Source organism: Talpa occidentalis, unplaced genomic scaffold, assembly GCF_014898055.3.
Source record: "Talpa occidentalis isolate TD23 unplaced genomic scaffold, MPIMG_talOcc4v2.1 talOcc4.10, whole genome shotgun sequence".
Lineage (NCBI taxonomy): Eukaryota > Metazoa > Chordata > Mammalia > Eulipotyphla > Talpidae > Talpa > Talpa occidentalis.
In genome coordinates, this window is record NW_023600993.1 from 90,755,920 (window position 1) to 90,776,266 (window position 20,347).

The 20,347-nt window shown below is 41.4% G+C and overlaps 1 protein-coding gene across 2 annotated transcripts in view; it reads left to right on the forward strand.

The window, feature by feature from the left end:
* ATRN (attractin) overlaps positions 1-20,347 on the forward strand; it is a 112,618-nt gene that overhangs the window by 84,075 nt on the left and 8,196 nt on the right. For both annotated transcript variants that reach the window (XM_054697521.1, XM_037498292.2), the window contains exons 24-27: positions 2,385-2,542; positions 9,024-9,085; positions 19,342-19,420; positions 20,027-20,134. In XM_054697521.1, the coding sequence (XP_054553496.1) occupies positions 2,385-2,542; positions 9,024-9,085; positions 19,342-19,420; positions 20,027-20,134 (407 nt within the window). The remainder of the gene's footprint in view (positions 1-2,384; positions 2,543-9,023; positions 9,086-19,341; positions 19,421-20,026; positions 20,135-20,347) is intronic.

The following is a 20,347-nucleotide window of genomic DNA, read 5'->3' on the forward strand; positions in this document are numbered from 1 at the left end:
GGGAGGATCTTTCTAAGAGCTATTTTTTCATGAAGTTCGGTGTTTGACAAAGCATTAATCCCATATACTTTTATGGGTGGGCAATAAAATTTATTTGGGGTTATAGACCTTACATTAAGAAAAATTGGGGGCCTCCCCGGTGGCGCAGCGGTTGAGCGCTGGGTTGCGAAGCTGCCCACGGCCTCTGCGGCGCCGGTTCGATCCCCGGCTGCTCCCCGGCCCCGGAGGAGGATCCCACATGGTGCGCGGACCTCTCCTGCCGCCCGCTGCTCCCCTCAGCGGTGTGCTTCGGTCCTTCTGCCTGTTCTGCCCCGCTCTGGCTCTGGTGAATTCTCTCACCCTCCCGCGCTTCTGACTGTACCCAGTGCATGTATAAACAAAACAAACAAACAAATATAATAAATAAATAAAAAACATGCCTCTATAAAAAAAAAAAAAAAAAGAAAAAATTGGTTAGAAATTTGGCTGACTCTTCTATAAGTGTGTTTTGCTTAAGAGATTGTGAAGTATCTGTTTTGTAAGTTTTGAGAGTAGTAAAATGTAATCACTGCTTTATTTTAAAACCTGGAGACTGTTATAATTAATTTTCTACTTATTTGCACTTCTCATTAGCAAAACAGGGATTTGGACATGTTCATCAATGCCTCCAAAAACTTCAACCTCAACATCACCTGGGCCGCCAGCTTCTCAGGTAAAAACACACAGCTAAAGAAGACCCCCTGACTGGAGGAAATAGGTTGAGAAATGTGATACAGGAGTTGAGAAAGGAGCTTGGAAGACAGATGGGTTTAACATCCACTTTGCTACTTACTAGACCTTAGCAAATGTTCAAAACCTTCCTCTAGACCTTTGGGTTATTCATCTTAAATAGAAGATAACAGCTATGGTGTGAATAAATTGGATTATGCCTGCCAGTGTCTACTGTGCCATCAGCCGCAGTGTGTGCTCGCTGCCCCTGCTCTGCTGCCACCTCTGCTTCTGGTGCCCCAGCACCACCCTGGAACCACCTGCAGCATCCTCATCTAGCTGCAGAAGGGAAAGATTCAAATGACTCTGTTTCAGGAAACAGAAACATGAGAATTTAGGCACAAGGAAATAAATGTACTCTGGGAATTAAATCAAGCTCTAAGAGCACAGGTTTTTGCTATTTTGTTATCTACTATGATTCTTTAAGGAAGACCCAATGGGCAGAAAATCTCCTAAAGAAATAAAGTGTGGAGAATGTAGGTCAGCAGACCTGGATTTGAATTCTGCCTGTTACTTAGTAGTGCTGTGCTTTCTGAGTCAGTTTCCTTGAAACTGGGATAATAAAGACAACTTAGTTATATAGAATGTTGTGAGAATTCAATAATAAAAGAGGTACTCAATATAGTGCTGGAAATTCATTAAATGGTAACTGTTTTTTCATCATGATATTATTAAGATACTGGTTATTTGGTCAAAACACAACCTGTGAGACTGAAGCAAAATAAAAACATTGACTTTGCATATCACTTTGTATTTATCATATCTTAAAATATTGTATAGAATTCAGAAAAGGTTCAGAAACTTGCAGTGACAAAGATAAATAAGACAGCAATTTAAGAAAAAGTATGGAGCCTCCCTGGTGGCTCAGGGGTTGAAGTCTCAGCGTTATCAAGCAGTTGCCAGCCACTGAAATGCAAGTTCGATCCCTAGCCAGGGAGCTGACTCACATGGCGCAGCAGACCTCTCCTGTCTCACTCGCTGCTCCCCTCAGTAGTGTATTTCAGTAGATCTGCCTGTTTTGCTCCCCACTCTGTCTCTGGTGAGTCTTCTCACCGCCTCTCTCCACCCCTACCCCCTGCACCTCTGGCCTACACCCCAGTTCTTGTATACCTAACTAAATTTAAAAAGAAAGAAAGAAAAAGTCCGAATTATCAGAGCCTTTGTCTGCAGAATATGAATGATTTGCAATGACTCTCTCCTTGAGGACTCAGCTATGCAGAGCAATTGAAGAGTTGTGGGCAGAGTGAATGCCATTACTTGTTAATAGGATTTTAGTGTTTTCTGGGCTTTTATGGCCATATGTATACTGTTTTCCATAGGGGCGGAGGCTGCAGGACTCCCTAGTAAAACTATTCTAAGAGCACAAGCTTGTGGGTCAGCCTGCCCAGCTTCAGATCCTAATTCCACTTCTTGGCGGCTGTGTAACCTGAGTCATGTGACTTAATTTGTCCAAACCTCAGCTTCCTGATCTGTAAATGAGGATGATAATAAAGTGGTTGTTAGTATTAGATGAGACTGAGCGTTAAAGACTGTTGCTGGGACATTGAAATTTTGAGTAAATACTGTTAGCCTTATTATTAATGAGGGTAGATTCTGTCTTAAAAAAGTTTTCAAGTTCATCTTTTTCTTCCTAATAGCTGGAACCCAGGCTGGAGAAGAAATGCCTGTTGTTTCAAAAACCAACATTAAGGAGTACGAAGACAGCTTCTCTAATGAAAAATTTGATTTTCGCAACCATCCAAATATCACTTTCTTTGTTTATGTCAGTAATTTCACCTGGCCCATCAAAATTCAGGTAAGAAGTGCCTGTTGGTCTCCTACCTACAAAAATGGTGAAATCTCTCGTGAAGACTGCATTCACTAATTTGGAACTTGTGGTGAATGAGATTTATAATTTTCTTGCCTTTGTGATATCTGTGGCAGAGGCGTCCTTACTGAGCACAGGAACACCATAAAGAAGCTTGTGGTGGGGATGGCTTGATTCCCCTAGAAACGAAATTTATAAGCACTCTTGAAAGCAAATTGGCATATAACAAATTTAATAATTACAACTGTGTGCATTTCTTTATTAAGCACTTGCCACATAACAGTCTGTAGATCTACACAGTTTGAATTCTGAAATGGGGAGAGTGGATATAAATGAAACAAATGCAGATAGAAACAGTGAAAGCTAGTGTGGAGAGTGTGGTATGAAAAGATCCCAGGAATGCAAGTAGCCTTTAGAGGAGGAGAGGAGGGACAATGAGGGAGGCAGTTTACCATCCCCCTAAGGTGCCCAAGTCCTGCACTAGACTGGATTTTAGTCCTGACTAGCTCACTCTTAGGCAGACCACACCCTCTCCAAGTCTCGGGTGTTTTGTGACCCACAAGAGTAGATCTAAGTATCCGTGTCGCCTGCAGCAGCGACTACCATCATCAGCCTGCTCCTTTTCTCTGTTTCCAGGGGGTCAGTCCCTTGGGAACCCTCTGTGACTCTCTTGTCTGAGACCATGGCATGACCCCTTATGATCATCCACCACTGTGTCCTCAAGGGCCTTGCTTTAATACAGCATAATTTTTTTACCCCCTTCATTTTGGGTAAATGTGGAATTAGGAACGGGTGGTCTTTCAGGAACTGGTTCGCCCCAACTATGGAAGCATAGTCAGGACTGGGCTGTGGCCGTTTGCCAGTTTTCGAAGCATGATTAGTGAAGGAAGTTGTCGCTGATCACTTAGAAAGGTTTGAAATCTAGGTCTAGTGATGTTATGTTCATGTCTTGGGGCTGTGACTAAAGAACAGTCAATCTGGTCCTTTCTGGAATGTGGAGGACAGATTTTTTTCCTCATCACTCTCTTTCCTTTTCCTGTCTAGATAGTCTGCAGATTTGTTCATCCTTTAACCTGCTATTCCCTTTGCTCATAGACTCTCTGCTTCGCTCCTTACCTAGTCTTCTTACAACACTGGCCACACGCCCTATTTCTGTTTCTCTTTTCTATTACCCTGTCAACCCACAAGAGTCTACTTTATTTCCACACACATCCTGAAACTGCCTTGCCATGGTCAGCCCAGTGACCAAATTGTTCTTCTGTCCCCTTTGCCTCATTGTCTGTGTTGAGTCACTGACTTCCTTCTCCTTTTGTCCCCTATTCCTCTGGACAGTCTTTTTAAGAAGTCTTCTTCCTTAAATATGTCTGCAATTCAGGCCTTGGTTCTCGTCTCTTCAGCCCACACAGTTTTCTGGGGTAATTCCATCCCACTTGGACTCATGGTCCTGTTTGTATGCTGGTGGTTCTTAGTGCTCTGCCTCCCAGCTTCCATTTGAGCAGAATAGTGCTCTCAGCTGCTGCCTGGACCTCTCTACCTGGGAATTCAGCTCCCTGCACTCAGCACAGTCATTCTTGTGATCTTTGCCCGGACTGTGCTTCCTTTCTCAGTGAATGGGACCACCGTTTGTCCAGTCGCACGAGCCAGGAGCCGGAACATCATTTGTATTCCTGGGGTAAATGCTGCTTGAGCACAATTTATCATTTTCTTACTTTATGCATTGCTGGATTCAGTTTACTAATATTTTGACTAGAATTTTGTATCTATTTTATGAGTAAGTAACACTTCCCTTTTCTGTCCTGGTGATGGTTTTGATATTAAAGGTGAAGCTAACCTTGAATTTTTGCTCTCATTTCTGGAAGAGATTATATAGTAGAATTACTTAACCTTTAATTTTTGGTAGGTCTCTTCTGTAAAAACTTTTGATTCTGGCGTTTTATTTGTTGGGATTTTTTTTATCTGCTAACCCTACTCTTTAATAGTTGCAGGATATTTTGGATTTTCTCTTTTTATTTGATCCACAAGATAATTTTTTCCTAGGTGTTTCATATTTTTTCCATTTTTTTCCAGGTATTATTTCCTATGTTTTTAAATTTTAAAGTTGTTCACATTGTCTTCTCATGTAACCTCTGCAGCATCTGTGTTTAGCGTATTTAATTTTGCACTGAAAAGTGGTTAAGACTACAAATTTTACCTCATATATGTATTTTACCCCAATTTTAAAAAGTTTAAAAAAATCACAGCAGGGATTTTTGTAAATATATGAAAAGGCAAAGATTCCAGAATAACTAACAGTTTTGAAAGGCAGAAATAAAGTGGGATGAATTATTATATGCAATGTGAAGGCTTACTGTTTAACTACTATGGTTATTGGAGGAGTGATAGACACATAGATCAATGGGACAGGATGAAAATCCCAGAAAGAGAACCACATAAGTACATACACCTGATTTTTGACAAAGGCACAAAGTCAACTCAGTGGAGAAAAATTTTCAGCAAGTGGTGCTAGAATACTTCAATAACCATAAACTAGTAAATGAGCTTCAACCTAAACTTTACATCTTATACAAAAAAAAAAAACTCAATATGGATCACAGTTTAAGATGTAAAATATGAAACTGTAAAGCTTTTAGGAAAAGAAAAGTAGGAGAAAATCTGCATTCTAGAGCAAGGCAGATTTTTAGACTTGACAACACAAACATAATTCATAAAAAGACAAATGATTTAATTGGACCATATCAAAACCAAATTCTTCTGTTCTGTGAAAGACACTGGTAAGAAGATGAAAGACAAGCTGTGTACTGGTCAACTATGTTTCTGACAAAGTCGTGGCATCTAGACTATAAGGAGAGCTGTCAAAACTCAACATTAAAAAACAAGCAGGCAAATTAGCAAAGGGACAAAAACATGAAGGGACATTTTACTACAGAGGATATATGTGTGGTAAACAACCACATGAAAAGGTGTTCAGCATCAAAGGACATGAAAGAAATGCAAATTAAAACCACAGTGAGGTATCTCTGTATACTATCTGAATGGCTAAAATAAAAAATAGTGTTAACACCAAATTCTAGAGAGGAAGCAAAGTTGCATCCCTTACACACTTCTACTCCCTTTATTAAAAGGCTCTTGGGATAGGTCATGCATGCCCACACTCAAGGAGAAGGGAACACACACCAAGGTCATGGGCAATATCAGGAGACACACCAGAATTTTCTCTGCTATAGACTGCATTTGGTGTGGGGCTAGCAGGGATTTGGGTGGTTTCTCTGACACCAGGGAGGTTGAGCCCTAGGCCCTGGTCAGTATAATTCCAGTTTGGTAGCATTTCACTCTATCAAGTTGTAGATCACATGCATTTATAAAATATTTGATGCGGGTTCTAGTTAATATACCTGTTGACTTGTTTTCAGTTGTGATTGTTTTATACTGGCTTACCTTGCTATGTCCGAATCTGATTGAATTTCAAGCTTTGTTACTTAAAGCTGAAAAATGATTACTATTCTTAAGGTTTTTAGTGAAAATCTTGACTTGTGCTGCTGACTTCTTTCCATTTGGAAAGAGGGCTCTGTGCACATAAACAGCCTTTTGTGCTGGAGATAGCCGCGCTTTGCCAATGCCGAGGTCTAGTTTTTTTCCCTCCCAATACCCTGTTGCTCCACCCTCTGAAAGTCACTGACATGGTTTTAGAGCATTTCCTTCTAGAAGATCTCTTCCTCACGCTTATTTTTAAAAGTACTGATTATAAATTTAAGAATCAAAGAGATATTGATCTTCTGCCTGGTTTTTTGGTGCTCTTTGCCTGGGCCGGGTCACTCACTCGAGTAAGACCCATTTATGAAAGCTGCATTCAGGAGCACTTGTGAAAATAAATGATGGCATGCTCATCATCTAGTTTGCCAAGCTTTTCTTGAAAAAGCAGGTAAGTTCTATTGAAATGTGTCTTTTTGCTGTTTGGTGTAAATAACCTCGGTGTTCAGCACATGTGGCCTCGGCATCCTGCATCTCGGTGTCTCCACAGGGGCCTGCCTGGTGGACAGCAGTTCTCTCTGCATTCGGAAATAAGTCTGGCTGTGCCTGGGAGCAAGGCTGAGCTCGCATCTTCCTGGGCAGATGTGGTCGTGTTCTCAGCAAAGAGAGCTGCACATTTCTTTACTGCTTGATTTTCCTCAGAGCCTTAGCTTTTCTAGATGTAGCCCACTTAGAGACGGTACAAATTCAGGAAAAAAGCAGAGAATGTTGGGAAGAGAAGAGGGGAGAATCTAAATGATGCCGTGTAGGCCATTCAGTTACATTTTAATTGGCTTTCAGAGTAGGCGAAAGCCTTTTTTGTCTTTGATTCTCATATTTTAAAGCAAAATAGCTGGGGAAATCTAATTCTCTACTGAGAAATTCGTGTAAACACTGGTGCTTTAAAAACTGTAATGCTAAACTCAAGTTCCTCTACTCTGAACCCACCCCAGGATTCTTTTCCATAATTAGGAACAGATCAAAACTTATAACTGCTAACTGAGGGAATTTGAAACTAACTATAAAAATCTTTGTAGATGCAGTTTAAAATTAAAAACACCACTCCGACTGAAAAGGCCTGTGTGTGGGAGGATGGTGGGTGTGTTGGGGCCAGATGTGCCTGTTTTCTGTTTGGTTGCTCCTGTGGGTGCGCACCCCTCCCTTATACCCCCACTTCCAGAAAGCCATCCTAGGTGTTCTCTCCAGTAAGTAGGGGCTCAGCTGGGTTCAGCCAGACCCGCTGTTTGGGAGGGAAGGTGTCTAAGATAGAGCGCAGACAGCGGGCCTTGTGTGGTGGGAAGGTGGACCACAGAGTTGGGTTCTGGCTTGCTACTGGCTCTGCAACAGAGGTTGTTATTGTAAAGTGGAACTAATATTAAAGCCTCTCCATGCTGGGTGTTTCATCTGTTGGTTTGTATAAGAGGCTAGTGTTCGCAAGTGAAGGCAAATACACAGAATTTGTATTGAGAACTGGGCATTCATTTAGATTCAGAGCTGTGTTTATGGGCACCAGCAGATTGCTCTACTGAGCAAAGGGTGTGTGACACACGTGTTGACTCGGATGTCTTTTTTTAGTAACAACTTTATTGAGATGTAATTCACATGTCATACAATTCACCCATTTAAAGTGCATAATTCAGTGGGTTTTTTTTTAGTACGTTCGGAGTTGTGCAACCATGACCACAATCAGTTTTAGAATATTTTATCACCCCCAAAAGAAATCCAGTACCCATGAACATTCCCTTCCCATTCCTCCCTGCCCCCAGCCCTCGACAGGCCCTCGTCTCCTTTCTGTGTCTAGGGATCTGCCTATTCTGTGCACTTCATGTAAATTACTCACATAGCATGTGCCTTTGGACTGGCTCCTTCCATTTAACATAATGTTTTCAAGGTTCATCTGTATTTAGTTTATTTCAGCACTTCATTTCTTTTTAAGACTGAATAATATTCCTTTGCATGGACATACCATATTTTGTTTATCCATTCATCTGTTGATGGGTACTGGGGTTGTTTTCACTCTGGCTATTATGAATGATGTCAGAAGCTTTGTATTTATTATATAACAGTAAAATATATGTGTGTGTGTATATATGTACATATATATTGGTATTAGATATCTCTACCTTAAGGCTTTTAGGAATTATAATGTCCTGAAATACATTTAAGAACAAAACTGTATAAAGTACAAGTCTTTGTTTCAAATAGCACTGAAGGCTCTTGCACTACCTCATGGTTTCCTTCATGATCATTATTTATTATTCCTTCTTCTTGAAAGTCTCCTGTCTTCTGCTTCTCATCTATGGCTTTGCCTGTTTCTTCTCAACTCTTACTACCCTTGTTCCCTTGGGTTTCCTCTGACCCTGTTTACCCTGGACAGTCTTTATCCACATCACCCTCCACCTCTGGCAGACCTCCCTCATGGAACCACCACAGCCAGGACCCACTGACTTCCTTGACCATCCACTCACTCAGCATACCTGCTTGCCCAAGAGGTGGTAATAATGCACAGATAATGAATGCCTCTTTATGCCAGTGGTCTCTTAAATTTGATGAACATTTTTATATTCTTACTTGTTTTAGGGAGGATATTATCTTGAAGTGAATACACACTGAACACATAAATGTTAAATGAATGAGGGGTACAAAATGAGGCTACCCCCCTCTAGGTAGACTCAAGAATTGGAATTTTAAGCAAATAAGGACGATGTTTTGTTCAGATGAAAGCACCGGGACGTAGCAAACTGAGTTTCTCATCATCAGAGTTTTCAAGTCTTCTAGGTCAAACAGAAAGAACTTAAATCTGATGTCAGGAGCAGAGGGAAGCCGGAGGAAGGTTGTGCTGAAGCCTGGAAATACTGCTCTTGGTTGGGTGGATGGCGCAAGTTTATCTTTCAACTTAGACCTTGAACCCAGGAGGCTGTTTGTAACCTACCTACTCACATGACTTGTTTTTCTGCCACAGATTGCCTTCAGCCAGCACAGCAATTTTATGGACCTGGTGCAGTTCTTCGTGACTTTCTTCAGGTAATTTTTACTTCTATAAATGATATCTGTTCTTTTGATTCAGGCACTTAACCCCATTAATTGAATATCAGCTCACGAAAGATAATAATCCTGTGTTTGCACAGCAGTTCAAACTAACTTCCTGTGTTCCTGAAAAGTCATGTCTGTTGCAGTTGTGTGCATTCCGTCTAATCTGTTAAAATGGAGATACTCGCTTTGTCCTGGCTTTGGGAGTCTGCTTTCCACATACCCTGTACTACAATGTAGATAATTTGATTCTTCATCTTGGGAGAATTTGTGGTCAAGACATATTTAATTAATGATTAATTACTGGTGATTACTGGTATGTGCTGCATGATATGCTTCCTCTTGCTGCTACAGGTAGTCAGGTGACTCTCCAGAGTTTTAAAACTAAAGGTGATTTGTTAGGCCCCTGGGAATCTTTTGTTTTTATAGGGTTTGTTCTGTTTAATTTTATTCTTATAGAAATACCATGTGTACATAATTCAAAATAATGAGTGCTAAGCTACTTATATGAGAAAGCAACAGCATCATGTCCCACACTTTCCCAGTTGCCCTCCTCCCCAATTTGTTTTTGCTCTTCTGACACTTCACCAAACAACTCCCTCCACATCACAAGTTCATACAAAATCCTCTTCTCCCACCGGTTTACTATATTCCATCCCAATGCCTTAACCTTAGATGCATAGTAGAATTACTTGTGGAGTTTTTGATGCCAAGCCACACCCCAAACCAATCACATTAGAAACTCTGGGGATGGAATTAAGCATTCAAAAGCTCTCCAGGTAATTTCAGTATGCCACTAATGCATACTGAATTTAATTTTATGAAGTTAATGCTTTATAGAAGTCTCTGTTGGAAAAGGAAAAAGCACTCAATAAATCAAAAAAAGAACTACTAATTAAAGAAAGTGGAAGGTAGGAATATAGACAGCAAAAATTAATGAAATGGGGGAAAATACAGTAGCAAGAACTGAAGGAACTGTAAATTGGATCCTTGGAAAAGAGTAAGTATAACATTGATAATCTCTAGAAAGCATAACCAAGGAAAAGAGAGAGAACATATAAATAATGTCAGAAATAATAAAGGGGCCATTACTCCAAATCCTGCAGGCATTCAGACATTTTTTTTCCTCCAGAAGAGTATTTTATGAGTAATTTTAAAGCATATAAATTTGAAAATGGAATAAATAGTATGCATTAATAGTATACACTGCTGAGGGGAGTAGCAGGCCGCAGGAGAGGTCTGCGCGCCATGTGGGACCCTCCCCCAGGGGGCCGAGGATCGAACTGGTGCTGCAGAGGCTTCGCAACCCAGCACTCAACTGCTGCGCCACTGGGGGAGGCCCTGCATTAGTTTTTAAAAACCTAAAAACTATATTCAATTTACCCAAACTGACACAGAAGAAATAGGAAACCTGAATAATCCTATATCTGTTCTAAAATACATCAAGTTTTCTAACCAGGTAAACTCTAGGTGCAAATGGCTTCATTGGTAACTCATAATCTTCTAAGGAAGAAATACTCTCAATGTTGGCTAAATTTCCTAGAGAGCAAAAAAAAGAAGAAATACTTCCCAATTTATTTTATGAAGTTATTAGCACAACCTGACAATATTATGCAAAAGGAATTTAGAAACCAGTCTCATTCATTAATGAGGAATCAAAAATCCACCACTAATATAAACAGGCTACCAGTTGGGTGTATTCCAGGAATTGCAGTGTTGGTTTAGCATCAGAGAAATCAATCAGTGTAATTCACAATTATTACATAAAGGGGGAGAATAATATAATCATCTTAATCAATGGGGGAATAATTTAATATTAATTATTAAAAACTCTGAAGACACTAGGAATAGAAAGAAATGTCTTTGAATCTGATAAAGGAACAATACATAAGCCAGTAGCAAGCCACCATTCATTAATGGTGAAATGCTTTCCCTTTGAGTTTGGAAACAAGACAAATAAACCACTATCACTCAAACATTGTGATAGAGGTTCTAGCTAAACAGATAAATGAATAAAATGCATAAGTATTGGAAGAAAAAAAATCATTACTCACAGCATGATTGTATCAATAGAAATGCAAAAAAATCTACAGCTAAAGTATTAGAATTAGTAGGTGAAGTTTATCAAAGTTTTTCAATACATGCACAGTATTAAAAAATCAGTTCCGTGGAGTTGAGAGGCATGCTCCTCTTGCAGCTCTTTGTCATTAAGTCAGAGGCTGGCATGAAAATTATGATTTTACGCCGACCTGGCAGGGGAGATGCCATGATCACGAAAATCATAGTTTTATTTCCCATAGAAAGCCCTTAGGTGCCCTCCTCCCCCCTGTACCCTAAAAGAAGAATGATGCTGGAGAGCAGATGGCCATGTGTCAAGATTCATCCATTTCCTGTTGGGCCCACTTCTGCCCACTGTGAGCTGATGAAGCTGACAGAGAATTGTCAAATTACTAGCTTGCCCTTTTCCATAGATCATTCACTTGTAATACATATATTTTTTACTTTGGTTGCTCATGCATTTTGTTCCCCAGAGTGTGAGAGACCCAGCATCTTGCGTAGCCTTTACTTAGTTTCTGGATGGTTACGTCTCCACCTAGAAGCAACTGGCTTCGTCCCTCCAATCTTGGAGGAAGATAAAAGAATCTAATAAAGACATTTGGTATTTCAGGGCGGGGTAGGGGGAATCATTTATATTTTTATATTATACCAATACAAAATGAAATATGTTTTTGTTATTTTGATAAATGTTCAACATTGTAGGTCTCTCTGGTGGCCTAGTGCTGTCACCACTATGGCATGAGTGCGGTCCCAGCCAGAGAGCTACCCACATGGCACAACAGACCTCTCCTGTCTCGCCCGCTGCTCCCCTCAGCAGTGTATTTCAGTGGATCTGCCTGTTCTGCTCCCCGCTCTGTCTCTGGTGAATCCTCTCACCAACCACCGTCCCCCCGGCACCTCTGGCCTATACCCCAGTTCTTCTACATAATTAAATAAATAAAAATCTTAGAGTAAAGGAATAATTCTTTAAAAAATAAATAAACAAATGTTCAACATTGCATTGTATCTAGATCTAGAAAAAATGACCAGAAATCAAAAAGGGGGGCAGAGGGGCGAAAACAATAGACTGTCCACTAGCCCTTGAGTGCAGGGAGCACTTTCTGTGGGCAGTGGCACAAAGTCACATTGGCCAGGGCACATGATCATGGAGACAGATAAAGTTTGAAAGGTTCAAATTTGTATCAACTTAAAAGACTTTAAGTGATGAAAAATTAAATGAAAATAAGGCATAAATAGTAACAAACAAGAATCTAAAAGATCTATATAGCACTAGCTCTACTAGTAGCTCATTGTAAGTGCTTGCAATGTAGCTGGTGCAATGGAGAAACTGAATTTTTCATTGTATTTGATCTGATACTTGATCAGTTATCAAAATGTTTAAGTATGTGACATATAGTTAGACATGTGAATTTTGTGAATTCTAAATATAGGTAGAATAATATTTCCTGTTAAATGTAGGGGTCAACCAAGATGTGCTTATAAATATAAAATACACAGTGGATTTTAAAGACTTAGCAGAAAATAAAAATGTAAAATATCTTAATAATTTTATGTTTTGGTCACCTTTTCAAATGTTTTGGCTCTCTTGGGTTAAATAAAAATATATTATTAAAATTAACTGCACTTTTTACGTTTCTTTTTACGTTTTTAGTGTGGCTACTACAGCATTTAAATTATATGTGGTTTCATTAAATTTCTGTTGGACAGTGATGATATGCTAATGCAAAGGGAAGAACTTAAAGGGACAGCATAAAAAGATAGGATGAAATAATAACGAACATTTTAAAGCAAAAATATTAAATATTCATTTAGAGCTTTTAAAGTAGCAAGTCAGCATACAGAAATTCTTAGTAGTTACCAAAAGTAATTTATATTCATAGTGAAAGTTCAAACAGTGTAAAAATACAATAAAAATAAAAATTTACCCTAATCTTAATTGCTCTTTCGTAATTACCACTGTTAATATTTTGGTGCTCATGTTTCTAAAATATTCTCTCTCTCTCTCTCTCTCTCTCTATATATATATATATATATATATGTATATATATATATATATACACACACACACACACATACACAAACACACACACATATATACCCACATACATATATGTATTTCTCATATATATTTTGAAATTTTTTGCTTTATAAAATGGACTACCTCCTTACATGTTGTTCCATAATTTGCTTTCTATTCTGTATTCTATGGTTAACAATTGGAGAGTCACTTCATTTTTTTTTTAAATATATATATATATATATTTTAAGATTTATTTATTTATTTATACAAGCACTGGGTACAGTCAGAAGCACAGGAGGGTGAGAGAATTCACCAGAGCCAGAGCGGGGAGCAGAGCAGGCAGAAGGACCAAAGTACACTGCTGAGGGGAGCAGCGGGTGACAGGAGAGGTCAGCGCACCATGTGGGACCCTCCTCTGGTGGCCGGGGAGCAGGCAGGGGAACGAACCGGTGCTGCAGAGGCTGCGGGCAGCTTCGCAGCCCAGCGCTCAACCGCTGAGCCACCGGGGAGGCCTGAGTCACTTCATTTTTTAAAGCAATTTTCTCCCTCCAGTATATCAATATGTTTACCAACCCAGAAGCTCCCCCAAACCTCCATTTTATCTCCTTTTTTTAAAGTTTTATTTCCTAGGCATGACTGATAAAATCACTAGCCATTGGTGACTGAACTCAGTCTCTAGCCCCTCACATTTTGGGGGTTGGGAGTGGGTAAAAGTCTGAGTCTCTAATCATGCGACTATCTATCAACCAGCCTCCATCCTGAAGGTCCGTTCTTCCCAGGAGCCACTTTTAGCATATAAAAGATACTCCTAATTTATATCTCACACCTGTTATAAAAAAGTAGTTTATTCAGACTCAGAGATTTGTCATTTTTATTATGCCCTCTGTGTTATATAAATAACGTGATACAAAAACTAATAAAGCTGTAGTTTAAAAATAAAAATTAGGGCCTCCCCGGTGGCACAGCGGTTGAGTGCTGGGTTGCGAAGCTGCCTGCAGCTTCTGCAGCACCGGTTCGATCCCCGGCCGCCGGGGGAGGGTCCCACATGGCACACAGACCTCTCCTGCCGCGCCCGCTGCTCCCCTCAGCAGTGTACTTCGGTCCTTCTGCCTGCTCTGCTCCCCACTCTGGCTCTGGTGAATTCTCTCACCCTCCCGCACTTCTGACTGTACCCAGTGCTTGTATAAATAAATAAATAAATCTTTAAATAATAATAATAATAAATAAAATAAAATAAAAATTAAAAAATAGTTCATTCTTTTTTAATGTCAAGTAATTTTCTTTTTTTTTTTAAGATATATTTTTATACAAGAACAGGGGTACAGGTCAGAGGCATGGGAGGGTGAGAAGATCCACCAGAGACAGTGGGGAAACAGAACAGGCAGATGGGGAGCAGCAGGCGAGACAGGAGAGGTCTGCCATTCCCTGGCTGGCCGGGAATCGAACCAGCGCTTCAGAGACTGTGGACAGCTTCAAAGCGCTGTGCTCAAACCACTGCGCCACTGGGGAGGCTCATGCCACGTAATTTTCTATGTAAAGATAAGCCAGAATTTGTTCATACATTCAGCTCTTGATGGACATTTGAGTTGTTTCTAGTTTGGGTTACTACAGGTAAAGTTGGTTTGAACATTTGTGGTAGAGGAGGGGTTTGCAGGGAAGAAGGGTAGGGGATACTCCCATCACTCAGGAAATTTCATGGATTTTTGCTCTGTGTCAGGAACTCAGGACAAAGACCAAATACTTTTGTTGTTACACCACACTGTTAGATCAGGCTCAGATCTCAAAAGTGCTGACTTCTACCTGCAGAGATGTTTCACGTAGGACACAAGCAGTTTGCTCAAGCCAGGTGCATATGATAGGAATTTAGTGGAGGGGGAATCCACGGTGCAACAGCACAGACATCTGTTTCAGTGGCAGTAAAAGGAGGAAGGTGATGAAACTCTTGGTGAGGCTCCAGAGACTGGCAGTACAGAGCTGGTGGGACCCAGCCTGGAGAATTCGGGTAGCATCCTGTCCTCAACAGGAGGGGTTGGGGTGGGGGCAGCTGCTCAGAGTCCCCAGCTCTCACCCAAATCTGGGAAAGGTTCAGGACCTTGGGCATGGAGTGCATAGCCTCTCCAACAGGTTTAAAGTTGGTACCTCTGTGTACTTTTCAGAGGCATATTATCAGGACCACTATGAATTTTAATTTAGGCAGGACTTCTTGACAGCCAGGTTTTATCTGTCCTTGCCTTTGCATGTCAGTTTATTCAGTGTCTTCACAACAGGCGATTGCTTTTTAATTGATAACCTAAGTTTGTCTATCTCAGTTACCCCTTCCGTAAGGTCAGAGTATTACAGTGTCAGGTCACATCTTAATCAGTCAGAATCATCACAGTATCAATTCACAGGATGCATTCATCTCCTTCACATTTTCGCATAGAACCCCTAAACTAAATGGCCACCCCTGTTCGTCTCTCCATTGAGCCATCTTATTTTTCATCACGGTACTTAATCGCAGTTTTTAAAACTTCATATCTGAGCTTCACAAGACCAGGGTCTGTCTCTTGTTCACCCCTGGAAACACACACATGCCTTCAGTACCCAGCCATTGCCATCTTCAAATATATGTGGAATTTACAGGATTTCAGAAGCACAGTCAGGAGGAACCACCGGCACCAAGCTCTCTGACGGAGAAGGCTGGGGGCTGGCTGGGGCGCTGCTCGGGAGGCCGGGGCTGCACGCTGACTCAGTGGCACCACTTAGCAGGTGTGCTGTGTTCTCAGAGCTTTGATTTGGAATGAGGCTACTGCAGGTACCAGCCCAGTGAGCATTAGTCATCCCACCGATGGGTGGAAGACGTAGGGACACCAACAGAATGACAGGGGCCATGGACTCTTAAGTGGTAAATGAGGACAGATGGTGTTTTCATCCCGTCTCCCTTTTGCAAGTGGAACCTATGGCAAAGAATCTAGAACTTCGGTTTCTTCACTGGGATTATGTTTAGAATTAGGAATGATGAGCTTTTAGATGAAAATCGAGTCCTTTTCATGAGTGTGGGGGAAGAAAATATTTTCACAACGCAAGTTAATGAGTCCAAAGGATTTACATGAAACAGCTGAGAGAGGAAAGGCAGCCAGATTACCCCAGACACACTGAAGAATAGCTCATGTGATGTGAAAGAACTGGGGTGGGGGCTTAATGATTCAAATGAGAAAATCAGTGTGAGGTAAGTTAGGAAAAGTACTTCCAGGCCCAGGCACAGTGGAATAAACTAGATTTTGACAAGTCCGGTAAGCCCTCGTGTCTCAATGTGATACTTGTGCAGGCTGCAGAGGGACCCTTGCGTAGGAGGCAGGGAGGAAGGAGACCCCTGCCTCCTTGCCCTGAGAATCAGGTGTAGCATGTATATGAAAGGACTTGTTTCTGGGATGATGTGGGGTTCAAATGGTAACTGTCATCAGCGGAAGAGAACCAGCCTAACGCTGGAAATCTGTGTGGCCAGGCTCCAAGGTGCCTTTGAGGCCAGCATGTAAATGAGGGTAAGAAAAGCGCAGGCAGTTGAGCACAGCACTGTGAAGCTGTCTGCAGCCTCTGCAGCACCGGTTTGATCCCCGCCGGCGGGCGAGGGTCCCACATGGCGCGGCAGACCTTTCCTGTCTTGCCCGCTGCTCCCCTCAGCAGTGTATTTTGTCAGTCTGCCTGTTCTGTTCCCCACTCTGTCTCTGGTGAATCCTCTCACCCTCCCGTGCCTCTGGCCTGTACCCCAGTTCTTGTATAAATAAATAAATCTTTAAAAAAAAAAAAGAAAAAAGAAAGAAACGGGTGATGTGACATCCCCAGCCAAAAGGAGGGAATGGAATGGGAATTTCCGGCGTAGGCAAGACACAATATTTTTGTCAAACTTATCTGAACCTCTACTAAGCCTCTTGCCAGATTGACGGCAGACATTTTGACAAATCCCCATTTCATTTCCCAAAAGATAGAAATGTGACCGAGGTCCTACCACTTTGGATCTAGTTCTGACCAGAATGAGGAAGTGCAGATCCCAAGAACCATGAGCAGCAGCAGTCTGTGTTCAGGCTGGCCAGACCTGACGTGCATAGGTAGTTTTAGGAAGGCTAGGCTGGCGGCAGGAGAAGGTACCCATTCTTCAGTGGCCTCTCCTCATGGAGGAAAGTTTGGGACACTCATAGGGATCGTTAAGCAGCTGAGAAACAGCACTGAACACTCAAATTGTGAGTTTATAAAAGATGGAAAGAAGGGCCTAGAATCAAGGCATCGGTTTTTGGAAAAGTCTTAGGACAGTGCCAGCCTCTTATAAGCAGGGTTAGGTTTAGAACAAAAAGACCAAAAGGTTTGTTTTCAGGAAATGAGGGCCCCTTACCCTGGGCTGTGTCCTTAAGAATGATCTTTCAAAGACTCAAGCAAAATATAGCTCCTTGTCAAGGCTGAGTAATGGACATACACAGACTCACTGCATTGTTCCCTCTGCTTTTGTGTGTTTGTGAAATTTCAAGACTGTTTCAAAGTTACATTTGTTTTGAAAAATACAGAATGCAGTTGATACAGAGACTGCAGTAGGATGAACACTGAGTCACCGCCCATCTGTACCCAGATAAGTGGTGGGGAAAAGGGGTGGGGTGTCAGCAAGCACACCTTTTTGACATAACCAGTAAATGCTTCGTGGTTGTACTACTTCAGGAGGTGTGTTACTCCGAGACAAATGGTACATGAGGCAGCTCTGAGGCACAGTCACTGTGTCACTAGTATTTTCAGTGGGTCTGAATTGAAGACAGAAGCCCCACCTAGGTCTGGGAGGAAGGAGCACAGAACTTCTGAACAGCAGTGTTTTATAGCTCTGTATCGAGGGTGGCCCCCAAGAGGCCTCTGAGTGGCATCCAGATCCTTGCCTCCGGGGCCTGCCCTGTACTTGGTGTCCTGGCCACTTAGCTTCTCCCCTTCCTGTCCTTCCATATACATTTGCTGCCTCCTTGTGTTTATCTGTTAGAATGAAAATAACAAAAAGAGGGATTATGCGTGGAAACCAAAAAAAGACTTGAGAATACTCTGTCTTTGCTATTTCTTCCTGTTCTCCCCAACGTGTCAGTATTGGGGTCTAGCCCCAAGGTAGTCTTCTCTGTATTTACTCCCTTAATGACCTCACCAAATTTGTTACTTCAAATGAATACCATATATATGCTGATGACTCCCAGATGCCATCTGCAGACCAGACCTAGCACCAGCCTCCACGTATCTGCCCCCAACATCTTCCTTGGCTATAGGCAGATAGCTCAGAATTCGTTGTGTCCAAAACAAGTCTTAGGACCTGCTTTCTTGCCCCTGTTCCATCCCTGGACACCTGGAGGCATGGAGGCTGCCTGTCACCTAGCATACTGCCACCTGCAAGGCCAACCTGCCCGCAGTGGAGCCTTGGGGCCACGTGGCTGCCCCTTCGAGCTAATGAGTGAAAATGCCAGTTGAAAAATAAATTTATGCTGTTATCTAAGAGGCTGATGTGTTGGGCCCATGCTTTCTCTAACCAGAAATCAGTTGTTCTCTTTGCTGTCACAGTAGGTTTTCAAACCATTCGATGCCTGGGCTACAGAAGACAGAACATTGTCATCACTGCAGTCACAGACCACTGGGGTTACTCTCTTGTACCTCCAGAAAGTTGTCCCTTGAGTTGATTGCTCTGTTTTTTACACACACACACACACACACATACATATGTACTGCACCATATATATATGTATATGTATATTTACTTTTACTTTCTAGAAATAGAGTTGAGTGTACCTCTTCCTTATAAAAAGCTATTGTTCCTTTAACTTAATTTTTTAGACCTTAACAGTAAAAATTTGCTAATTTGATTAAATAGCATGCTTTTTATTTATCATAGTTATCTTTTAATTCTTTTCCTAATTTGGAATCAGCTGTGATGTGCCATTCTGACGCAGGCCCAGTGGGAGATCAATGTTCTCAGTACCTGGGACAGGACAGTCTAGAGGTCGGTGGGAGCTCAGCTTCCAGTCTTCTTACATGCTGCTTCCTGTGAACCGGAACCTGGTTGTTATGACTCACCAGAAAGAAGCTGGTAGCTGGGCACTGGTCCCCTCCTGCTCTCAGTTGTGGGTGATAGTGGTGCTGACTTGGGGCTGGGATAATAACTTGGTACTTTCCTTTCTCACAGTTGTTTCCTCTCTTTGCTCCTGGTGGCTGCTGTGGTTTGGAAGATCAAGCAAAGTTGTTGGGCCTCCAGGCGTAGAGAGGTAAGACTCAATGGATAAAGACCGACAAGTCTGTCCTTGAATTAGCTATTTAGTAGTAACTGGCAGACAGAGCCTCAGTGGGAATTATGCCACCCTTTTTGCATTGTAAGTTCATCACTCATGTTGACAAAATACTAGAGGCTGGAGCAGTAAAGAGCTCTTTCAATTCCTATCTACTATGTAACAAGGTACAGGCTTTTGTTAAAGTGTAAATACTTGGTTCAAGTTTCAGCTGGAAGAAAGAAAACTTGGCTTTAGTCTAGTAATAAAAATGTGAGGAGATAGGGCTACATCATTTATTTTATATATTTAACAAGCAGTTATTATAGCATTATACCCGTGAGTACTTGAGTATCTAACAGATAAGGACCTTAATTAATATAACAATACTTAAATATAATGTCTAGCAAAGTTTAATAATGCCTTTAATAATGCCTAATGTTATCTAATCTTATCCAGTCCCTGTCCAATTGTCCCAAACCATCTCAACATATTTTATACTTGATTTGTTTGAATCAAGGGAAGATGAGGTGATTTAATGTGTTATTCACTAATAGAATCCCCTTCAATACTCACTGCATTAATGGTTGCTGTGCTACTTATTAGCAACTTCTTCGAGAGATGCAGCAGATGGCCAGTCGTCCCTTTGCCTCTGTAAATGTTGCCTTGGAAACAGATGAAGAGCCTCCTGATCTCATCGGGGGGACTATAAAGGTGAGAATGTGATACAGAAGTCCCTGTGACTTACCTTGTCAAACTCATGATTCTGTGTCTGGGAAACCAAAAAGAGAGAGAGCCTTGTTCTGTTGCCTCTTATGTTTTCCTCTCTTTTTATCAGCAAGGCAACACACTGAAGTTGTCAGGTATTCTTTTGCTTTCATTTTCTTGTCTTTAAGTGTGTTGTTAAGAAGTCTTGTGTTCTAGGAT